This window comes from Carcharhinus amblyrhynchos, chromosome 19 (assembly GCF_965287045.1).
Source record: "Carcharhinus amblyrhynchos chromosome 19, sCarAmb.v2.hapA, whole genome shotgun sequence".
NCBI classification, from domain to species: domain Eukaryota; kingdom Metazoa; phylum Chordata; class Chondrichthyes; order Carcharhiniformes; family Carcharhinidae; genus Carcharhinus; species Carcharhinus amblyrhynchos.
The window spans coordinates 27869726-27890286 of NC_137342.1; the positions used below are offsets into that span (position 1 = coordinate 27869726).

Genomic DNA, 20561 nt, shown 5'->3' on the forward strand with positions numbered 1-20561 from the left:
TTGAAAATCCCCCTATCATCACATTCCAGTGCCTGTTTGGGTAAACTGAAGGAGAATTTAGCATGGCCAATGCACCTAACCAGCACATCTATCAGACCATGGGAGGAAACTGGAGCATCAGAGGAATTCCACAAAACACGGGGAGAACTCCACACAGACAGTGCCCCAAGCCAGGATTCAAATGCAGGTTTCTGGTGCTGTGAGGCAGCAGTGTTTGCCACTGTGCTACCTTGATATGCATTCCTAAATTATACAGTGATTATATTTCAGAGGTATTTTGAAGTGTTTTGAGAGACCCAGTGGTCATGATAGGTGCTTTACAAATGAAAATTTCTTTTGCCAACAGCAAAACTCCTATGTTCCTAGTGAGATAGATGCTGACAGCACAGAACGATTGATCTGATCCATTAAGATGCCACCAGCCAAACCTAAAGGATTGATCCATCTATGCAACAATAATGCTGGGAAGATGTCACCATAGAACTCGATGCAGAGCCACACCATAGGTTACTGGGGTACCTAAAGCATTGGATTAGCAACCTGAATCCTACCTCCACCTCCTTGCAGACATGTTCAATTATGCCCTCTGAGAGTGGTGGCATATAGTGACAAGGAGGGCCAGTTTCCTCACAAGCACCTCACACTCAGACTCCTTCATTTCAGCCAAGATCAAACGGATGTCATATACTAGATGGCTGGGTCACTTGCCTACAGGCTGTTGTCTGTAGTTGTCTTCCACTTCATTTTTTTACGTGTAATTTCTTTATTCTGTTCCTCTGTTAGCCTCAGCAAATGTTGCCCAGAATCTTTGCAGTGAGGATTTTTGTTCTCCTATCTCCTTTTCATTGTCTGCATCCTTTTATTTTCCACATATGAATAATTGTGTCTTTGTTGTATAACAACTGACCACCTGTATTGCTTCTTCCACCTCCATAACTGCAGCTGAAGTTATGTGTGACAATGATCATGAACTTTCCATGACACATTATGTACCAACATCACCCATTTTGCATCAAGCCTGCATGAGACACATTTCAGGTCAGTCGGGGGTAATTTGTAACTTCAGATCAGAATGTAAAGTGGGCAGTAAAGGATTGACTAACTGGGAGATGGTATCCAACTCCCAGTTTTTCTTCCCACATTTCCACGTTAGCCCAGGTGAACAGAGGGGTGGGCTGAAGAAATGACAGGTAACATTGAATTGAGAGGCAGTCTGACCAACGCACGGCAGTCTGTCAGCAAGTGGCCCAGCAAACTAACAGCTGACAGCCATTTCATTATGGCTGAAATGAACATGGTGTACAGGTGCTTCTGAGGAAACTGGCCCTCTTACCCACACTGAGGAAGATCGTCATAGATCGTAACTGCAGCATGCCTTCACCAGAGGCCAAAATGGTCCAGCTTACGCCATCACTGAGTTAGTGTTGCACTGCTACACCCAGGAGGTGATGGCCTCGTGGTATTATCGCTAGACTAGTAATCCAGCAACTCAGCTAATGTTCTGTGGACCCAGATTCGAATCTCCATCATGGCAAATGAAGGAACTTGAATTCAATAAAAACAAAATCTGGAATTAAGAATCTACTAATGACCGTGAAACCATTATCAGAAAAACCCATCTAGTTCACAAATGTCCTTTAGGGAAGGAAATCTTCCGTGCTTATCTGGTCCGGCCTACACTTGACTCCAGAGCCACAGTGATGTGATTGACTCTGGGCAATAAATGCTGGTCTAGCCAACGACGCTCCTACACCATGAACAGATTTTAAAAAATGGAAAATCTATTAAATAGTTAATCAAACTACATTTAAAAAAACGAATCAGTAATAATCTCAGTAATCCATTTAAACCAATTTTCATTTTGTAATGACTTTTTTTTCCTCATGTGCCTTTCAGATAAGGGAACCATCCAGAAAATTGTTGTCCTGCCTAAAAATGCATCAGCTAATGAAGAGCTAATCTTGGAAGAAATGGAAGTTTTTGAGGTCTGACTCAGTATTTCTATGAGAGCGGTGCTGCCAGATTACATTTATCAGATTGGAATTTGTAAGGAAGCCTTTCCAAGTTTAACTCAGCGGGGTTGCGTAGGTGAAAAGATGGTGGTCAAAATCACAAACAGACTGAGCGAGATGCCGTGTGGCAGGCCCATGTGGAAATAATTAGGCCTTTCTTTTGCATTCAAACTGCTGTTTCAGGTTCAGACCAGAAGATGTAGAGAGCGTGCTGCTAATTATACAAGTCCCTAAAGATCTGCAATTTTTCTTCAGGCTGCCAAACCACTGATGCTTTGAAGTAGAACGCTCTGGGTTTAATGTCAGAGTCTTGGGGTGCGCGTGCATGTTAACACTGCGCAGACTGGGGCACGTCAAAGTTTAAAGTGCTGTTTATTCTTCACATACTTTACTTATTTTCCTTTTGCTGAGATTGGATATATATTGCAGGCAACTGCAACTAGTATGTGTTAAGATTTTTAAATTAAATAGTAGCGAGAAATATATTCATAGAATTCCTCAATTCTGTGACTAATATCCCCATAATCTGATCTCCTTTGGAATTTATGGTTTGTCTGCAGTTGTCGTCAACACTTGGATTACTCTAAGGAGAAATGATTTGGGGCCGATGTGTGCCAGCGGTTTTGAAAAGTACTTGATATAAAAGAGTAACTTGAGTGTTCATAAAACAAAAGAGCTGATCTCCCATGCCCTAGTACATAGGCGAGTACGTCTGCCAACTCTGGTTGGCACAATTCTGGGTAGTTCCATCACATGATCTCCTGCCTCTAATCCCCACAGCGTCCAGCCACCCGTCAGATCACGTGACCATTCTCCATGCTGCATCACCCTGCCATCCCTGCTCTCTGTCAGCCCAATGGATGATGCTTGACTCTCAGTTGAACAACAGTTTTATTTCCATTGCCAAGAGTTTTCGAATCAATTCATTTACAACTAAAATTACAAAATCATATGCTGTTTTCTGAAGCCATTTTGACAATAGCTTGTGGCGATGTCTGGAAGTTAATCTTCAGTTCCAATGTGGAGACTCCCAGAGAATTCTGGAGATTTTGTGGGACTGCGGGAATTCCCATGGCATTCTGCCAATGTTACCATCTTTGTTTCAGCAGAAAACCCTTGTCATTGATACTATTTCCCACGTGGTTCAGCCAACCCACTGCCACAGTATGCCCACATGGTCAAAACTGAGTATAGCTTCCAGGTGAAGTGGAGACAGAGACAGCGATATTTGAATCAGATTGTGTAGGCATTACTTAGCCCTGACTGTATCTCTTTATTTTCATTAAAGGAGACCTTTTAAAGCACTGTAAATAAACCTGTTATAAACGTGGTGCAATCTCTGTACTGCTCTGAAGTAAATCAGATCCATTGTGAGGGTGGGGGGTGGGAGTGGAGTCTCACCAGCATACTTCTCTCCAGACAAACACTTTGGTTTTATCTCTAGATCTTATGACATTCTGCCTAAAAAATTAAGGGAGCATGTTTCACACAGTCGTACAGTGGGGGCAGGACCTCAACACACTAACAAAACCCAGCTGCATTGACAACAGGTATAAATCTGGTCACAGAGCCTCCACAGAAATTTCAGGGAAGCCTCTCCGTACACCTGATCAGAGTCAGCAGTTTTCTCTCCCTTCCCATCCCCTCAATCATTGGCCTCTTTCACACCCCCCCTCCCTTCATTGGCCATCGCCAGCATCACCTTCTCCTCTACCCATTTCCAGCCCAAATCCAAATCTGAATGAGGCCCCCACTGGGACCAGCCACTTGGCACACGTTGACACTGTCAACCTGTGCCAAGAACACTGCCAGGGACATTACCAGCCAACTGCCTGGCCCTGTCCCTCTACTCCAGGGGCTATACTCACCATCATACCCCTGGGAGACCCCCACAACAGCTTTACGTCTGGGTGTGATGCCTGCTGAATATCCAGTGAGGGGGAATTCCAAAGAGGGTGCTCAGTAGGGACAATGTATTGTATTGAAGTGAGCTTCCTGAGGCCTGGTGATGTGTTTCACACCACTCTGCTAATGAGGGGCTGGAAGATCAGAACTTGGAAACTCACCAGCACGTCACGCTTTCCAAGTCTCTCTGAATTTTGAGCATGCACTGGCATTCCCACTGACGGAGAGAATGGGCTCAAAATCTCTCCCAAAATGTACAACAAACTAACAAATACACTCCTCCGTTCCAATACCTACTTCTCTTCCAACTCCATGTTCTTTTCTGCTTATCTCTTTCTTCATTTTATCTTCCAATCGGGGTGAGAGATGATTGGCTGTGTGGTGTCATGTCGTGAGAAAAAAGCCAACAATAGCTAGAGATTGTTTATGTGGTGGGTTGAAATGGCAGTGCACCCCCCTGCCCCCCTTCCAAACAGCTACGCTCTGATCTCCAACAGTCATCCCGTTCTTATTCCATTATGCCCTTAAAACTCTTCCCTTCCACCTTCCACTGTCTCCTCCACTTCCCTCACTAACTGAGCGGAATTTTACAACAGGAAATTCCCAACCCGAGGTCTCCAACCTGCTCTTGTAGCCAATGTATTCATGTGGCTGGTCCAGTTAAGTTTCAGGCCAAACATAACCAACAGGCCATTGATGCGGATCATTGTACTGAAATAAGATAAAGACGGTAACACGTTCTCAGGCAGTCAAACATTTATGAACTGCTTGAACAGTATTCAAATATTTATTGATACCATGAGAGGTCCTCGTGTTCTTGTCCACAGCACACTCTGATCAAATTGCTTCTCATTACAACATTGCATTAATCTCTTAGACACTGTGTCATAAACATTTTGTGAGCAAGTACTGTTAAAAAAGGAAAGGAGTTCTGTAACCTTCATTGGCTAATGAAAAAATTGTGATTTCTATCCCTACTGGAAGGCCTTGGTGTTTCCTGTTATTTTCCGGATCCTTTCATTATATAAATTCAATCAAGAGAACCAAATTTGATTTTGAAGCAAGAATGTATATCCTTTGTGAGCAAAGTAATAATGTGAACAAGCAGCTCTAAGGCCAGAGTTAAGGCAATTTTACAATGACATGTAGACGAGTTGGACATGTCTCCATGATATGAGGGGTGGCACTGCGGTTAGCACTGCTGCCTCATAGCGTCAGGGACCCGGGTTCAATTCCCGGCCTTTGGTGACTGCTTGTGTGGAGTTTGCATGTTCTCCCAGTGTCTGCATGGGTTTCCTCTGGTTTCCTCCCACAGTCCAAAGATGTGCGGGTCAGGTTGATTGACTGTGGTAAATTGCCCCTTAATAACAGAGGGACTAACAGGGTAAATACATGGGGTTAAGGGGATAGGGCCCGGGTGGGATTGTTGTTGGTGCAAGCTTGATGGGCTGAATGGCCTCCTTCTGCACAGTTGGGATTCTATGGTTCTATTCTATTCTATGATAATCATCATCGGAGCCATTCCATCCCTTTCTGCTGGCTGAGACAGTCAAAGGGGGGACCCAGAAAAGCTCTGCTACTTTTCATTTTCTCCAGAGTGGAATGCCTTTCTGTTACATCACATTTGGTTAGAGAGTCTGACTGGGGGAAACACGTGGACCTCATTCAAGTGAGAAAAATGAGTGCAAGAGTCAGGCAGCCAGTGGGACTTGTATTTGTGACCTTCTGATTAGGAGCCAAAATCTCAACCACTGGAGTTATCAGGCTGCCAAAACATCTATTATTTAAATTTACATAGTTTGTACAAAAGCAATATCCCAGTTGAAAATACAGAAACGTTTGTGATCCCAGACTGTATTCCCAATAAATACAATCCAAAACATTTACATTAAATTTTATTTTAGTTTTTTTAATAAAAAACTTCAAAGTGTCACTTTATAAGGAAAAATAATTCCAATATTACTTATCATTTAAATCTAATACTAGCAGGATGGAATAAGTATTTATAATTAATAGCCTTGTATCCAATATGCACTCATATCTTTCAAAGGCAAGAGCTCTGAAAATGTATTTGGAGGGGATATGTCTCACTCAGAGAAAGGAGTCTCATTCAAATTAGCTCCTATTTTTCAACTAATTTCTCCGGAACCACATAAAGCCCTGCTTACCCTTTTGTGGATGACTGAAACTTAGTAGAGCTATATTGAGTCAAACAGTAGTTTAAACCAGCATCAATACTGATCCCAAATAAACAATAAGGTTGTGGTTACACTGTGCTGGTGGTATGAGATGAACAACTGTAGAATTAGGAATTCCTGAGTCTTTGGTTGCAATCAGTGGGCTTGATTTTCAATTCAGGATTGAGAACCCAATGCCCAGACAATTTCTGGAACCCTACCCCATGCTATTTCTGTGTCACTCCTGCAACGCATGTCAAATGTAATGGCTTAAAATAGAGAAGAAGTGACCTCAGCGCCCAATTAATAGCACTGAGAATTAATAAAGAGCAGGAACAGCCTATAGAGCATGAGTGGAAAGAGCAGATGGCAGCAAATGGGGCCTGCCACTGCTTTCTGGAGAGAGCAGCCAACACATCAGGGAAATGAGTTCAAATCCGACCAGGGCAATTGGCGGAAGTTCAGTTAATTAATAAATCTGGAATAACATTATTATTAATAACAAGTTTGAAACTACTCGATTGTCAATAAGATCCACCTAGTTCATTCATTTCCTTCAGGAAAGGAAATCTGTTGCCTTTTCCCAGTCTGGCCAATATATGCTTTCCGATCTACAGCAATATAGTTGACTGTGAAATTGTCTTGTAAACCACTCAGTTGTATCAAACTTCTTCAGAAACAAAAGCGCTTTGGATGCACCTACACCACATGGACTGCAGTGGTTCGAGAAGGTGGCTTGCTGCTACCTTATCAAAGACAACTAGGGGCAGGCAGTAAATGTTGGCATAGCCAACAATGCTCATATCCCATGAACCAATGTGTAAAAAATATAATATTGGTGATGCAGATGAGTACAAGTTAGCCTTAAAATAATCCAAATCATTTTCTCTTTTGCAGAATCGATCAGCTATCACAACTATGAAAATTTCATCCAAAAAGGTAACTTTTGTTTTATATGTTGCAGTCAATTTTTTGGCATTTTATTGCACTTTGAGATTAAAACTGTGATCACTGCAAATGTCATGATGTTGTTTTGACAAAATAGTTTCTTCCTGCCCTAGCCCAGTCTTAATGGAATATTTGGATTGGTGCAAGGTGCTTTTCATTTTGCATTGGCACAGGGACTGCATTCTAACTAAAAGATGAAGTGGCTGATTGAATACAGCAAACTCTAACAAGCAGTGTAAAACAATCTTAAACAGTAACAAGTTGCAGCATAACTGGTGAGGAAAAAAAAATCAGAAAAATTTCCAAATGGACATTTTGTCCCAAAATGACTCCTGTCAACCCCTTATTAACTTAGAAAAATTGTAACCAACAGTTAGATGCTGATGAAGAGTATCTTACATAGAACATTGAAGACTACAGCACAAACAGGCCCTTTGGCCCACAAGTTGCGCCGATCATATCCCTACCTCCCAGGCCTATCTATAAGCCTCAATCCTATTAAATCCCATGTATTCGTCCAGAAGTCTCTTAAAAGACCCCAACGAGTTCGCCTCCACCACCACCGACGACAGCCGATTCCACTCACTCACCACCCTCTGAGTGAAAAACTTACCCCTGAGATCTCCTCTGTACCTACTCCATTACATGTGTATCATGTCATTAACATGCATTTAAATTGATTTAATGACCTGTGTGCCCAACTCTACCGCCAAACCCCATTTTACCGTCTTCTAATCCGTTCCACATCCGCGCTGTTATCAACCTGCTAAATAAAAATCTGAAGCCGATTGCTATTCTGCAGGGGAACCTCTGAAGCCCATCCTCCTCAAACACCCTTCACAGACCCCCCGCTAACCACCCTGGCAGACCCCCATCCCCCCCTGCGATCGGACTCCCCTGGGAGGCAGGCCCCGCCCCCCCCCCCCGGCAGAGCACACCCCCAACCTGCCTCAGTTGCTGCTCTCCCTTCTGACCTGCACTCATTGATGTGGAGATGCCAGTGGTGGACTGGGGTCAACACAGTAAGAAGTCTCACAACACCAGGTTAAAGTCCTGTTGGAGTTTAACCTGGTGTTGTGAGACTTCTTACTGCACTCGTTAGACAGCCTGCAGCACCTCCCTGGCGTCTGCCGGAGTGGGGGGGGGGGTTGGCGGGTTCAGATGGACTTGGGAGAATCTCCATCACAACCCCCCCAATCAGAGATCCATCTGAGCCTGTGCCCCCCTCCTCCGGCAGAGCCTGGGCACAGCATGGATGGATCGGAGCCGGCAAGCTGGAACGAGGATTCCGGGCTCGGATCCGTTTTATGTCCGGATCCAGCCCTTAGCCTCCGATTGGTAAAATCTGGCCCATTGCATTATGTTAGGACCAAATCAAGGCGGGGGGTGAAAACACTCCTCTCTTTTCCACTTCCAAGATTGGTTATAACAATTTGAATTTTTTTTAGGTTGTGATTTTTCAATTCAGCATGTACCCGAGACAGCACATAAAGCTATATGAAGAAATAAACCAGCCAGATTTTTCACAAATAGGATGGAATAGAGGAATATGGTCCCTGGAAGGGTAGGGCGTTTTAATTCAGTGGGGCAGCATGGTCAGTGCAGGCTTGGAGGGGCCAAAGGGCCTGTTCCTGTGCTGTAAATTTCTTTGTTCTTTCATCTCTTAATTTAGAGAGTAAGGAGTTAGTTCTGTTATTAAGAACTCGCTCAGGTAAAAATATGAGACTCATTAAAAAGGCAAACTCACATCCCGTACCCCGTGACATTCAAACACACACACACGTATTAGCATGCAAAACAGAATTAGTTACAAAGTGAAGGAGTTGTCATTCGTTAAAGTCCTTGAGAAAAAGAAGAATTACATGTTATGACATTCCTTTCGTAGTCTTAAAATTCCAAGATCTTGCAGTTGACGTAAGCCAATTATTTTTCTGGAGACTATAATCCATCTTTTCCCAAAGTGGATGTTATGACACTTCCATCTGATTAAAATTAGCCATCTCTGTGATGTGTTCCAATTATAACTGAGATATGGTCCAAACTGGAGCAGGGAGAAAGAGATGCAGGCATCTTCTGGATGTTACTTGCATCTTCTACAGTCTCTTCTGCCGCAACAAACATAGAAGCTTATAATCATGGTTCTTCACAAATGAGGTTCTGATCTGGCGACAGTTGGCTATCACCACAGAATGGCAGGCAAGCCATATTGATGAAGGAGCTTCAATCTACCATTGCCAAAGCTATCAAGGTGCCATCAAAACAGGTAGGAGGGATCCTTAGAACCCTCACACACAAACAGAAAAATACTGAAAAATCTCAGCAGGTCTGACGGCATCTGTGGGGAGAGAACAGAGCCAATGTTTTAAGTATAGATGACCTTTATCAGAGCTGAGAGGAAACAGAGTCAGCAGGGATTTATACTCTGAGAGTTGGGAGGGGTGGTGGAGTTGAACAAAGGGAATGTAAATAACAATGCAGAAAGCTGAGGTGTTGAAAGTGTCCATTAAGTGATCGGAATACAGGAATGGCAAAACAAAGGTACAGCTTGGTAAACAACTGCCTGAGAAATATGGCAGTTACCCTGAAGAAGGGGGGAGGGGGGTGGTGGGGGGGAAGGGTAGAAAGAAGGAGGAAGATACAATGAGATGAAATGAGATGAAATGAAATGAATGGAAATGGGATGAAGGTGGAGGGGTGAATTCATGGTCTGAAGTGGTTGAACTCAATGTTCAGTCCGGAAGTCTGTAAAGTGCCTAACCGGAAGATGAGGTGCTGATTCTCCAGTTTGCGTTGGGGTTCACTAGAACGTTGCAAAAGGCCAAGGACGGACATGTGGGCAGGAAAGCAGGGTGGTGCATTGAAGTGGCAAGCGACAGAAAGGTCTGGATCCTGCTTGCAGACGGACCAAAGATGTTCAGCAAAGTGGTCACCCAGTCTGCGTTTAGTCTCTCCAATATAAAGTAAACTGCATTGGGAGAGTCTTTAGAGCCTTCTTTGTATAACGAGTTACGTAAATCCTTCTTTGTTCCAGGCAGTTTCTGGAGTCAGGAGGTCTGTTAGCCTATTGCCTTTTTTTTGCAGAGAGTTCAGACAATATCCCCTGGCCATCCATTTTCAGAGTCTGCTAGAACTTAGCCCATATGCAGCAAATTTCAAAACAGTATCCATGCAATTCCAGCTGTTTCTTTACCTAAAAGAATCCAAGGCATTGCACCAGCCAATGAAACCAACAGTTAATATTTCACATTTCATACATGACATCATTGCGACAATCAGCAACCAGAAAAACCTTCACTTAACAGAAGAAACAGTGTTGTTCCCAAGTTAAATCTGGGGCAGAATTTTCCAAGATGAAGAAGTGGTTAGAATGAAATCAGTGTTATAGAAAATGTGCTTAAAGTCCTGAGACAGCACCGAGCGTAGCTGCCAGATACACTGTTGCTAAACTCAGTATTTCTAATCCCCAGGATAAAGAGATCAGATAGTCTGGATCATCATCAACAAACCTCTGGAGGTTTAAATTAAAGCATGGTGCCAAGATGTCATTATCCACAATACAATTTAGAGACTTTCTTTAGTTTCTAGCAATATGACATAAATGGTTACAAAGATTTTTAATGCAGAAAAGATAGAGCTGCAATAAATAGAAAATATAGAATCCCTATAGTGCAGAAGGAGGCCACTCAGACATCAAGCCATCACCAACAACAATCTCACCCATCCCCATAACTCCATGTATTTATCCTGCATATCTCTCTGACCCTAAGGGTCAATTTACGTGGCCAATCAACCTAAGCCACACACATTTAGACTGTGGTAGATGACTGGAGCACTCAGACGAAACCCACATAGACACAGGGAGAACGTGCAAACTCCACATAGTCACCCAAGGCCAGAATCAAACCTGGGTCCCTGACACTATGAGGCAGCAGTGCCCATTATGTTATAGTTTGTTTCAGATCAGATAATTAACAAAGCTTTGTATGTATGAACTACCTTTAACCTTATTCTGATTTAAGTACTGACAATTCAAACAATCTAAATATGAAATAGATAGAACAAGTATAGGAACTATAGACCAATAGGCTGTGTGTCAGTGGTGGGAAAGATAATGGAACCCTTTCTTAAATATTTAATAGAGAAACACATCAGCCAAAAGCTTTCAATCAATCCTGCTGGCAGGATTTTCCAATTCCATTGATGGTGACCCCTGACACGGGATGGCAGAGGGTGCAAACAATGGGAAATCCCATTGACATTGGGCTCTGAAAATACAACAGCGAAGTCAACATTGATTCCAAAAGGGCATGTCATATTTAACCAACTTTATTGTATTCTTTGAAGAAGTAACAGAAGAAAAATAGAGTAACTCAGTAAATGTAACTTACCTGTGACAAAAAGTTTTCAGTAAGCATCATACATTTGACCCATGACTAAGATCAGGACGTGTGTGTGTGTGTGTGTGTGTGTGTGTGTGTGTGTGTGTGTGTGTGTGTGTGTGTGTGTGTGTGTGTGTGTGTGTGTGTGTGTGTGTGCACGTGCAGTGGGGGTATAATTATTGGGTGGATGCAGGAGAGTGTATAAGTCATGGAAAAATGTGACTGCATTGGGAAACTGCTTTCAACCCTTGGACATCTGTCTTTCAACTCCTGAACAGTGAGCTATACGTGCACAGCCCCTTTGAGATTCCTTGATGAGGTTGCACAAATGTCCCCTCAGTGCACAGACTGATAAATATTTGATGTTAATGTGTCAGGACATAAATGCATCATCTGGTGTATTCCTCATACATTCAAACCAGGAAGGACTCACATACTGGGTGAGCTTCTGTGGCCCCCCCTTCAGCGTGTTTCTTGGTAATGGGAGGTGGCGTGCCATTTACTTGTGACGGGATCTTCCAGTCCAACCGTTGTCAATGGGAATTCATTGAAGCACCCCGGAAGGGGTGCAGTGCCGGTGGGACGAGAGAATCCTGCCAGCATGTACACCTGTAGAATTTTGTCCATAAAGTCTAGTCCCATTCAGATGCTGAGCAGAGGTCCATTTCCCTGACTGGTAAAGTAAAATATCAGCTAACTGATTAGCGCCCAATTAATTATTTGTTGTATGTTGCTGTGTCACATGTGCACGTGTTGCTGTGTCACATGTGTGTGTTGTTGTGTCATATGTGCACTTGTTGTTGTGCCACGTGCACGTGTTATGTCACATGTGCACTTGTTGCTGTGTTACATGTGTGTATGTTGCTGTGTCACATGTACACATGTTGCAGTGTCACATGTGCATGTGTTACTGTGTCATAAGAACATAAGAACATAAGAAATAGGAGCAGGAGTAGGCCATCTAGCCCTTCGAGCCTGCCCCGCCATTCAATAAGATCATGGCTGATCTGTTGTGGCTCAGTTCCACTTTCCCGCCCTCTCCCCATAACCCTTAATCCCCTCTCTTATCAAGAACCCATCAACCCGCTTCTTAAAAATATTTAGCGAGGCAGCCTCCACCACTTCAACGGGCAGAGAATGCCAGAGATTCACCACCCTTTGAGTGAAGAAGTTCCTCCTCAACTCCGTTCTAAACCGCCTCCCCTTTATCTTGAGGCTGTGCCCCCTAGTCCTACTGTCTTTTTTGAGCGGGAAGAGTCTCTCCACCTCTATCCTATCCATCCCATTCATCATCTTATACGTCTCAATGAGATCTCCCCTCATTCTTCTAAACTCTAACGAGTACAAGCCTAGTTTATTCAGCCTCTCCTCATAGCTCAATCCCCTCAACTCCGGTATCAGCCTAGTAAACCTCCTCTGCACTCCCTCCAGGGCCAAAATATCCTTGCGCAGGTGCGGCGCCCAAAACTGCACACAGTACTCCAGCTGCGGCCTCACCAATGCCCTATACAGCTGCAGCAAGACCTCCCTACTTTTATATTCAATCCCCCTCGCTATGAAGGCCAGCATCCCATTCGCCTTCCTGACCACCTGCTGCACCTGCAAGCTGGGTTTTTGCGACTCATGCACAAGGACCCCGAGGTCCCTCTGCACCGTCGCCTGCTGCAGTTTTTCGCCACGTAAGTAATAGTCCTTCCTACCATTCTTCCTACCAAAGTGGACCACCTCACACTTGCCAACATTAAATTCCATTTGCCATTTCCTGGCCCATTCGCCCACGTACACATGTTGCTGTATCACTGTGTTGCTATGTCACATGTTGCTCTGTTACATATATGTGTTGCTGTGTCACTTACAACTAGGAGCAGAAAAATGAGATCTCCTGTATTAACCACCGTTCATGATCTAATTTTTATAACAGCAACAGCTATACGTGAGCTCAGATGAAGGTATCACCCAGGTGTCTTTTCATCGTTGCCACGTCTATGGTACAGCATGTGCTGACTGCTGCTTGGCCCGAGACCCTTACTGTGCTTGGGATGGCAAATCCTGCTCCAGGTTCTATCTAACTGGCAAAAGGTAAGAGAAATAACAAATAGTGGATGCTGTTTTATGTTGCCTGAAGACACTATTGGTCAAATAGTTACATCTTCAATAGGTCACCAGCAATTATAATATGTGATTTGTGCGAAAAATTATCCCAATGGACTGTTGAGTTGCAAGATTGCATATATATTCTCTTGGCATTGCAAGATTACTGGTGATTACAATCTATTATATAAACAACCAATCTTAGTTGAACCAGTGAAATTTAACTGAAGGAAGTCATTCAGATCATTGTTTCTGTGCAAGCAAGCACTTTGCTAAAGTAATCCAATGTTAATTGCATTTCTCTCTCTCTCTGTATGGTTCGAGTGCTGTTGAAGCCACCACACGTTGCTGGGAGGAGGTCGTGCAGGGTGCCTCCAATACTAGTGCCTTTGATGTCAAAGCTAATGGCTTTAGATTCATTGCTTTGGTTCTAAGTGTGGAACAGCCAGATTCTTGGTTCACCCCCACGGACAAGCAATGCACATGCAATTGTTTAGTTGCTGCGAATCCACCTGATGATAATGAAACCATTTCTGCATCAGTGGAAATAAACTTGATGGCAGCAATTCTATCATTTTAAAGTGGCAGAGATAGAGATTCATGCATAAAACAGTCACTAGATATACAATATTAGCTCTGTGCAAAGGCCATGGTGTCTGCACTTTCTGTAGCGCCACGGCTGTTTTCAAATGGGTTTTTCATCCCCAGGAAGGACTGACACATTCAGCAGCCTGAGGGGAATTATTCTGCTTTTAATGAGCTTTTCTGAATAGGTGCTCAATTTACTGCCACCAAGGATAAATGCAATACCAAAATGCCACATCACATCCCTGAATGATTCTTTTCACATTTTACCCGTGTAAATAAGCTCTTGTTCAGTCTTATGAGTGGCCACTCATGTCCCCAGCACTCCAATCCATAGTGTCAATGAGAATGGCAAGTTTTTCCAGTGAAGGTAGCAGCACAGCAGCAGTGGAGAAGTAACAAGAATTGCAAGTTTAATTCAAGGAATGGAGTTTAGTCATCAGCCTGCTGGTTTTTCATTGGTAACATTGAATTAGGTCTCAGTCAGTAGTTGAGAAGTTCCGCAGACAGGAGGAGTCAAACAAATTATTAATTGCAGCTACTTCCAGCAGATGGATTTAGGGGTGCCTACCAACCCAGCTATATACAAAAATAACACCTTCAAATTATGGACTGGAACTCTGCAGAACTGGCCTCTATTAATACTGCTGCCTCAGAGTCTTAGGGACCCAGGTTCAATTCTGGCCTTGGGTAATTGCTTGTGTGGACTTTGCACGTTCTCCCCATGCCTGCATGGATTTCCTCTGGGTGCTCCGGTTTCTTCCCACAGTCCAAAGATGTGCAGGTTAGGTTGATCAGCCACGCTCAGTTGCCCCTTAGTGTCAGGGAGATTATAAGGGTAAATACATGGAGTTGTGGGAATGGGGTCTGGGTGGAATTGTTATTGGTGCAGGCTCAATGGGCCTAATGGCCTCAGTCTGCACTGTAGGGATGAGTGGATTCTATGATTCTAGTCCTGTTGTCTGGTGAGACAGTGACGATATGCTAAGAAAAAAGATGAATTTCCATATAAGCTAAGATTATCTGGAAGAGGATTAAATAATAGCATTTTTCGTTCTGGGGTTTTGGACCTCAGCCTAAATAGATTGGGTTTTGTTTTCACAGAACTTGTCAATTCTTTATTCAACAATAATTTTCTTCAAATACCCGAAAGCAAATTTTGTCCTGAATGCCTAAGCTGGTGGAGATGATTATCTACCTGTTGTGGAACCCTCTTGACCTTCATTCCAATGATTTTAGTGATTGATTTCAATAACAGATGGGCTACACATTCATCCAGATTACAATCAATTAATTGAATTGATTTATTATTGTCACATGTATAGTATACAGTGAGAAGTATCGTTTCATGCACGCTATACAGACAAAGAATACCATACATAGAGAAGGAAAGGAGGGGGTGCAGAATGTAGTGTTACAGTCATAGCGAGGGTCTAGAGAAAGATCAGCTTAATACAAGGTTGGTCTGATGGCAGCAGGGAAGAGATAGAGTAGAGCTTTAAAAGCATAAAACAAGTGTAAAAGATGGAATTAGAGGGTATGTTTGACACAGTTTGCAAGAAGTTGCCACACTCCAGCACCATCTTGGAGATTGCCCATCAGGTGAATGTGAAAATTTACTCTATCTTGAGCCCACAGATCTATCTGTCACGCTGATTATAACACCACAGAAATCATTGGTTACATCTTCTTCTAAATTGTGTGTTTGTTTTGGTTACAGGAGGAGCCGTAGGCAGGACGTGAGACATGGCAACCCGTTGACACAGTGCAGGGGCTTTAATCTCAAAGGTGAATATCCCAATCTGCTATTAATGACACAATTTATTGAAAGTCATTCATATTATCAAAGTTAGCATTGGACATTTCTTATCACTAAAAAGTAGCAACTATGAAGTTAGGAATTGTGAAGCAATAATTACTCCAGAAAAAAGGAAAGTTAGAAGAAGAAATAAGAATGATGAAAAGTATGGAGAATCAGGTCACATCGAAGTCAGATAGACACGTTCTACATGCAATGCAGAAACAGCCATTCAGCCCATTAAGTCCATTCCAACAGGTTTATGCTCCTCATGTGCATCTTTCCACTCAATCTCATTTAATCCCATCAACATATTTTGTTTGCTTTTTGCCTTGCTTTATTATTCTTATGTCTTTAATTAGCTTTCCCTTAAATACATCTCTGCCAGCCACGTCAACCATAGCTTGTGATAGTGGCTCCACATTATAATCACTCTTTAGAGAAAGATGTTTATCCTGGATTCTGTATTTAATTTATTAGTGATGACCTTATATTTGGCCTGTAGTTAACAGTCACTCAGGAGTGGGGCCACCTACTCTACAAAGCCCTTTCATAATTTAAATGAGTGCAAGAGTCGTGCCAGGAGCAGTCACAGGCTGAGGTGTCAACTACAAAACAGGGCTCCTTTCTGTGGAAGCATCGTGCAAGAGACAGAGTAAGCGATTCCACAACCAACTGATTAGATCTAAGCTCTGCAGTCCCGTCACATCCAGTCATGAATGGTAGTGGGCAATTAACAACTAACAGGAGGAGGAGAGTCCACAAATATCTCCATCCTTACTGAAAAGGGAACCCTTCTACACGTCAGTGTAGAAGACTAGAATGAAGTATTTGCAACCATCATCTGCCAAGTGGATGATTCATCTCGGCCTCCTTCTAAGGTCCTCGGCATCACAGTTGCAAAACTTCAGCCAATTCAATTCACTCTGTGATATCAAAACATGGCTGAAGACACTGGACACTGCAAAGGCAATGGGCCCTGATAACATCCCCATAACTGTACTGAAGACTTGTGCTCCAGAACTGGCCATACCGTTAGCCAAGCTGTTCCAGCACAGTCTCAACTGGCACCGACTCAACAATATGAAAAACAGTCCAGGTACATTATGCACAGAAGAAGCAGGACAAATCCAATCCACCAATTACTGCCTCTTCAGTCTACTCTCATCCATGAACTAAGTGACTGAACATGTGGCCAGCAGAGTTATCAAGCAACATTTACGCAGCGATAGCCCGCTCACACTAAGTTCCATCAGGACAAGGGGAATCGGGGAAACATTTCACTGGCCTTAGTCATTCCAAACACAAAAGAAGATGTTTGAGGTTAATCATTTTAATCCCAGGATAGCACTGCAGGATAGTGTCCAAGCTTCAGGGTAGTGTCCTAGCTTCAGTCATATTCAGCTGCTTTATCAATGACATTCCCTCCATCATAAGGTCAGAAGTGGAGATGTTCAATATTATTCATAACTTCTCAGATACCGAAGAGTTGATGCCCATATGCACCAAGACTAGGATACATTGGCAGCATAGTGGTAAAGTGGTTAGCACCGCTGCCTCACAGTACCAGGAACCCGGGTTCATTCCTGGCTTGGATGACTGTCTGTGGGGTTTGTACGTTCTCCCTGTGTCTGCGTGGGTTTCCTCTGGGTGCTCCAGTTTCTTCCCACAGCCCAAAGATATGCAGGTTAGGTGGATTGGCCATGCTAAATTGCCCCTTAGTGTCAGCAGGATTAGTAGGGGAAACATGGGATTATGGGGATAGGGCCTTGGTGGGATAGTTGTCGGTGCAGACTCGAAGGGCCAAAAGGCCTCCTTCTGCATTGCAGAGATTCTATGATTCAGGCTTGGGTTGATACGTGGCAAGTAACATTCATGCTACACAAGTGCCAAACAATAACTATCTGCAAGAGCGAATATAACCATCTCCCCTTAGCATTCAGTGGTGTTACCATTGCTACCATGATTACCAGTGCAAATCAAAGGCTGAGAATTCTGTAGTGCTAAACTCACTTCCTAACTTCCCAAAGCCTGGCCACTCAGACACAAATCAATAGTGTAATGAAATACTCTCCACTTGCCTGTTTGAGTGTGGCTCCAACAACGCTCAGGACTCTCAACACCATCCAGGACAAACCATCCACTTAATCAACATCCCATTCACTGCCTTAAACATTCACCTCCTTTACTGCCAATGCACCGTGGCAGCCATGTGGGCTTTGTACATGATACGCTGTTGCAGCTCACAAAAGCTTCTTAGACAGCATCTTTTAAAATCCACAACTTCTGTCACCTAAATGAACAAGGGCAGCAGACACATGAGATCATTACCACTGCAAGTCACCCCCCCAAGCCACTCACTATCTTGACTTGGTATTATATAACTATTCCTTCACTGTTGCTGTGTCAAAATCCAGGAACTCCCTTCCTAACAGCACTGTGGGTGTACCCTCACTAGATGAGAATGCAATGGTTTAACAAGATGGCTCACCACAACCTTCTCAAGGATGAATAGGGATGAGCAAGAAATGCTGACGTTGCCAGCAATGCCCATATTCCCTGCAATAATTTTAAAAATAGAGTCATCCCTCAGTCTTTTATTTTTGAGAGAAAAGAGATTCAGCCAATTCAATCATTCCTGTTCAGCCTAATCTTTCATTTCTGGTATCATTCTCATAATTTTTTTTGCAACTTACCCAATGCTCTTGTATTCTTTTTATGAACTGGAGACCAGAACTGTTGATGGTACTCTACTCTAAGTCTGCTCCAATCATGAATCTATATATGTTTAACATAGCTTCTCTGCTCTTTAATTCTATCCACTAAAAGTGAATCCCAGTGTTTAGTCTGCTGTTTACATTGCCTTATTAACCTGCATTGCAGTTTTAGGTCTCTAAAAGGAGAAAGACAGGTCAGCATCCGGACAGAGTGCTACACTTGCTTTTCCCGCTTCAGTTTTTTAGAGTGCCATCTGCTTTATGGCATTTTGAAACTGGTTAAGTTCATCTAGCGTTATATCCTAATACTTATATTGTGAACATAAGAACATAAGAAATAGGAGCAGGAGTAGGCCATCTAGCCCTTCGAGCCTGCCCCACCATTCAATAAGATCATGGCTGATCTGATAGTGGTTCAGTTCCACTTAGGCACCTGCTCCCCATATCCCTTAATTCCCTTATTCATCCGAAATCTATGTACCTGTGATTTAAACACATTTAACAAGGTAGCCTCCGCTGCTTCAATGGGCAGAGAATTCCAAAGATTCACTACCGTCTGAGAGAAGAAGTTCCTCCTCAACTCTGTTCTAAATTGACTCCCCCTTATTTTGAGGCTGTGCCCTCTAGTTCTTGTTTCCTTTCTAAGTGGAAATAATCTACCCTGTCTAGCCCCTTCATTATCTCATATGTCACTATGAGATCCCCCCACAGCCTCCTATACTCCAACGAGTACAGGCCCAATCTACTCAATCTCTCCTCAGAAGCTAACCCCCTCATCTCCGGAATCAACCTGGTGAACTTTCTCTGCACTCCCTCCAAGGCCAATATATCCTTTCGCAAATAAGGGGACCAAAATTGCACACAATACTCCAGTTGCGGCCTCACCAGTACCTTGTACAATTGCAGCAAGACCTCCTGCTTTTATACTCCATCCCTCTCGCGATAAAGGCCAATATTCCATTCGCCTTCTTGATCACCTGCTGCACCTGCAAACTGAGTTTTTTGTGATTCATGCACAAGGACCCCCAGGCCCCTCTGCACAGTAGCATGTTGTAATTTTTCACCATTTAAATAATAGTCCATTTTTCCTTCCAAAGTGGATAACCTCACACTTGCCAATGTTATACTCCATCTGCCAGATCCTCGCCCACTCGCTTAGCCTATCCAAATCTCTCTGCAGACTTTCCGCGTCCTCCATGCAATTCACTTTCCCACTCATCTTTGTGTCATCAGCAAATTTTGTTACCCTACACTTGGTCCCCTCCTCCAGATCGTCTATATAAATGGTAAACAGTTGAGGTCCCAGCACCAATCCCTGCGGCACGCCACTAGTAACCATCTGCCAACCAGAAAAGCACCCATTTATTCCAACTCTCTGCTTCCTGTTAGATAGCCAATCCTCAATCCACGCTAACACTTTACCCCCAACTCCGTGTACCTTAATCTTATGCAGCAACCTTCTGTGAGGCACCTTATCGAATGCCTTCTGGAAATCTAAAAACACCACATCCACCGGTTCCCCTCTGTCAACCGCAGTTGTTACATCTTCATAAAAATCCAGTAAATTCATCAAACATGACTTTCCTTTCATGAATCCATGCTGTGATCCATAACATTGGCTGTATTGGTTATTGGTCAGCTTATGCTCCAAGGAACAGTATCACCTGGAAATGGCTATTGATAATATTTATTGATATGTGGATACATACACATCTTTCGCTTAAAAAAAAGTCTTGCATTTATATAGCACCAACCATGACTACTGTACATTCCACAGATCCTCACTGCCATTTCAATGGCATCACTGTTATAATGCAGCTAATTTGTGGGTCTGTTATGGTGGCGGTGGTGATGTGGAGATGCCGGCAATGGACTGGGGTAAACACCGAAAGAAGTCTGACAACACCAGGTTTAAGTCCAACCGATTTATTTGAATTTACTTCAAATAA

At 43.3% G+C, this 20561-nt stretch overlaps 1 protein-coding gene across 5 annotated transcripts in view; it reads left to right on the top strand.

Moving 5' to 3' along the window:
* Positions 1–20561, top strand: part of sema3c (sema domain, immunoglobulin domain (Ig), short basic domain, secreted, (semaphorin) 3C) — a 280857-nt gene that overhangs the window by 247244 nt on the left and 13052 nt on the right. For all 5 annotated transcript variants that reach the window (XM_080207415.1, XM_080207412.1, XM_080207414.1 and 2 more), the window contains 4 exons: positions 1897–1985; positions 6992–7033; positions 13343–13500; positions 15818–15885. In XM_080207415.1, the coding sequence (XP_080063541.1) occupies positions 1897–1985; positions 6992–7033; positions 13343–13500; positions 15818–15885 (357 nt within the window). The remainder of the gene's footprint in view (positions 1–1896; positions 1986–6991; positions 7034–13342; positions 13501–15817; positions 15886–20561) is intronic.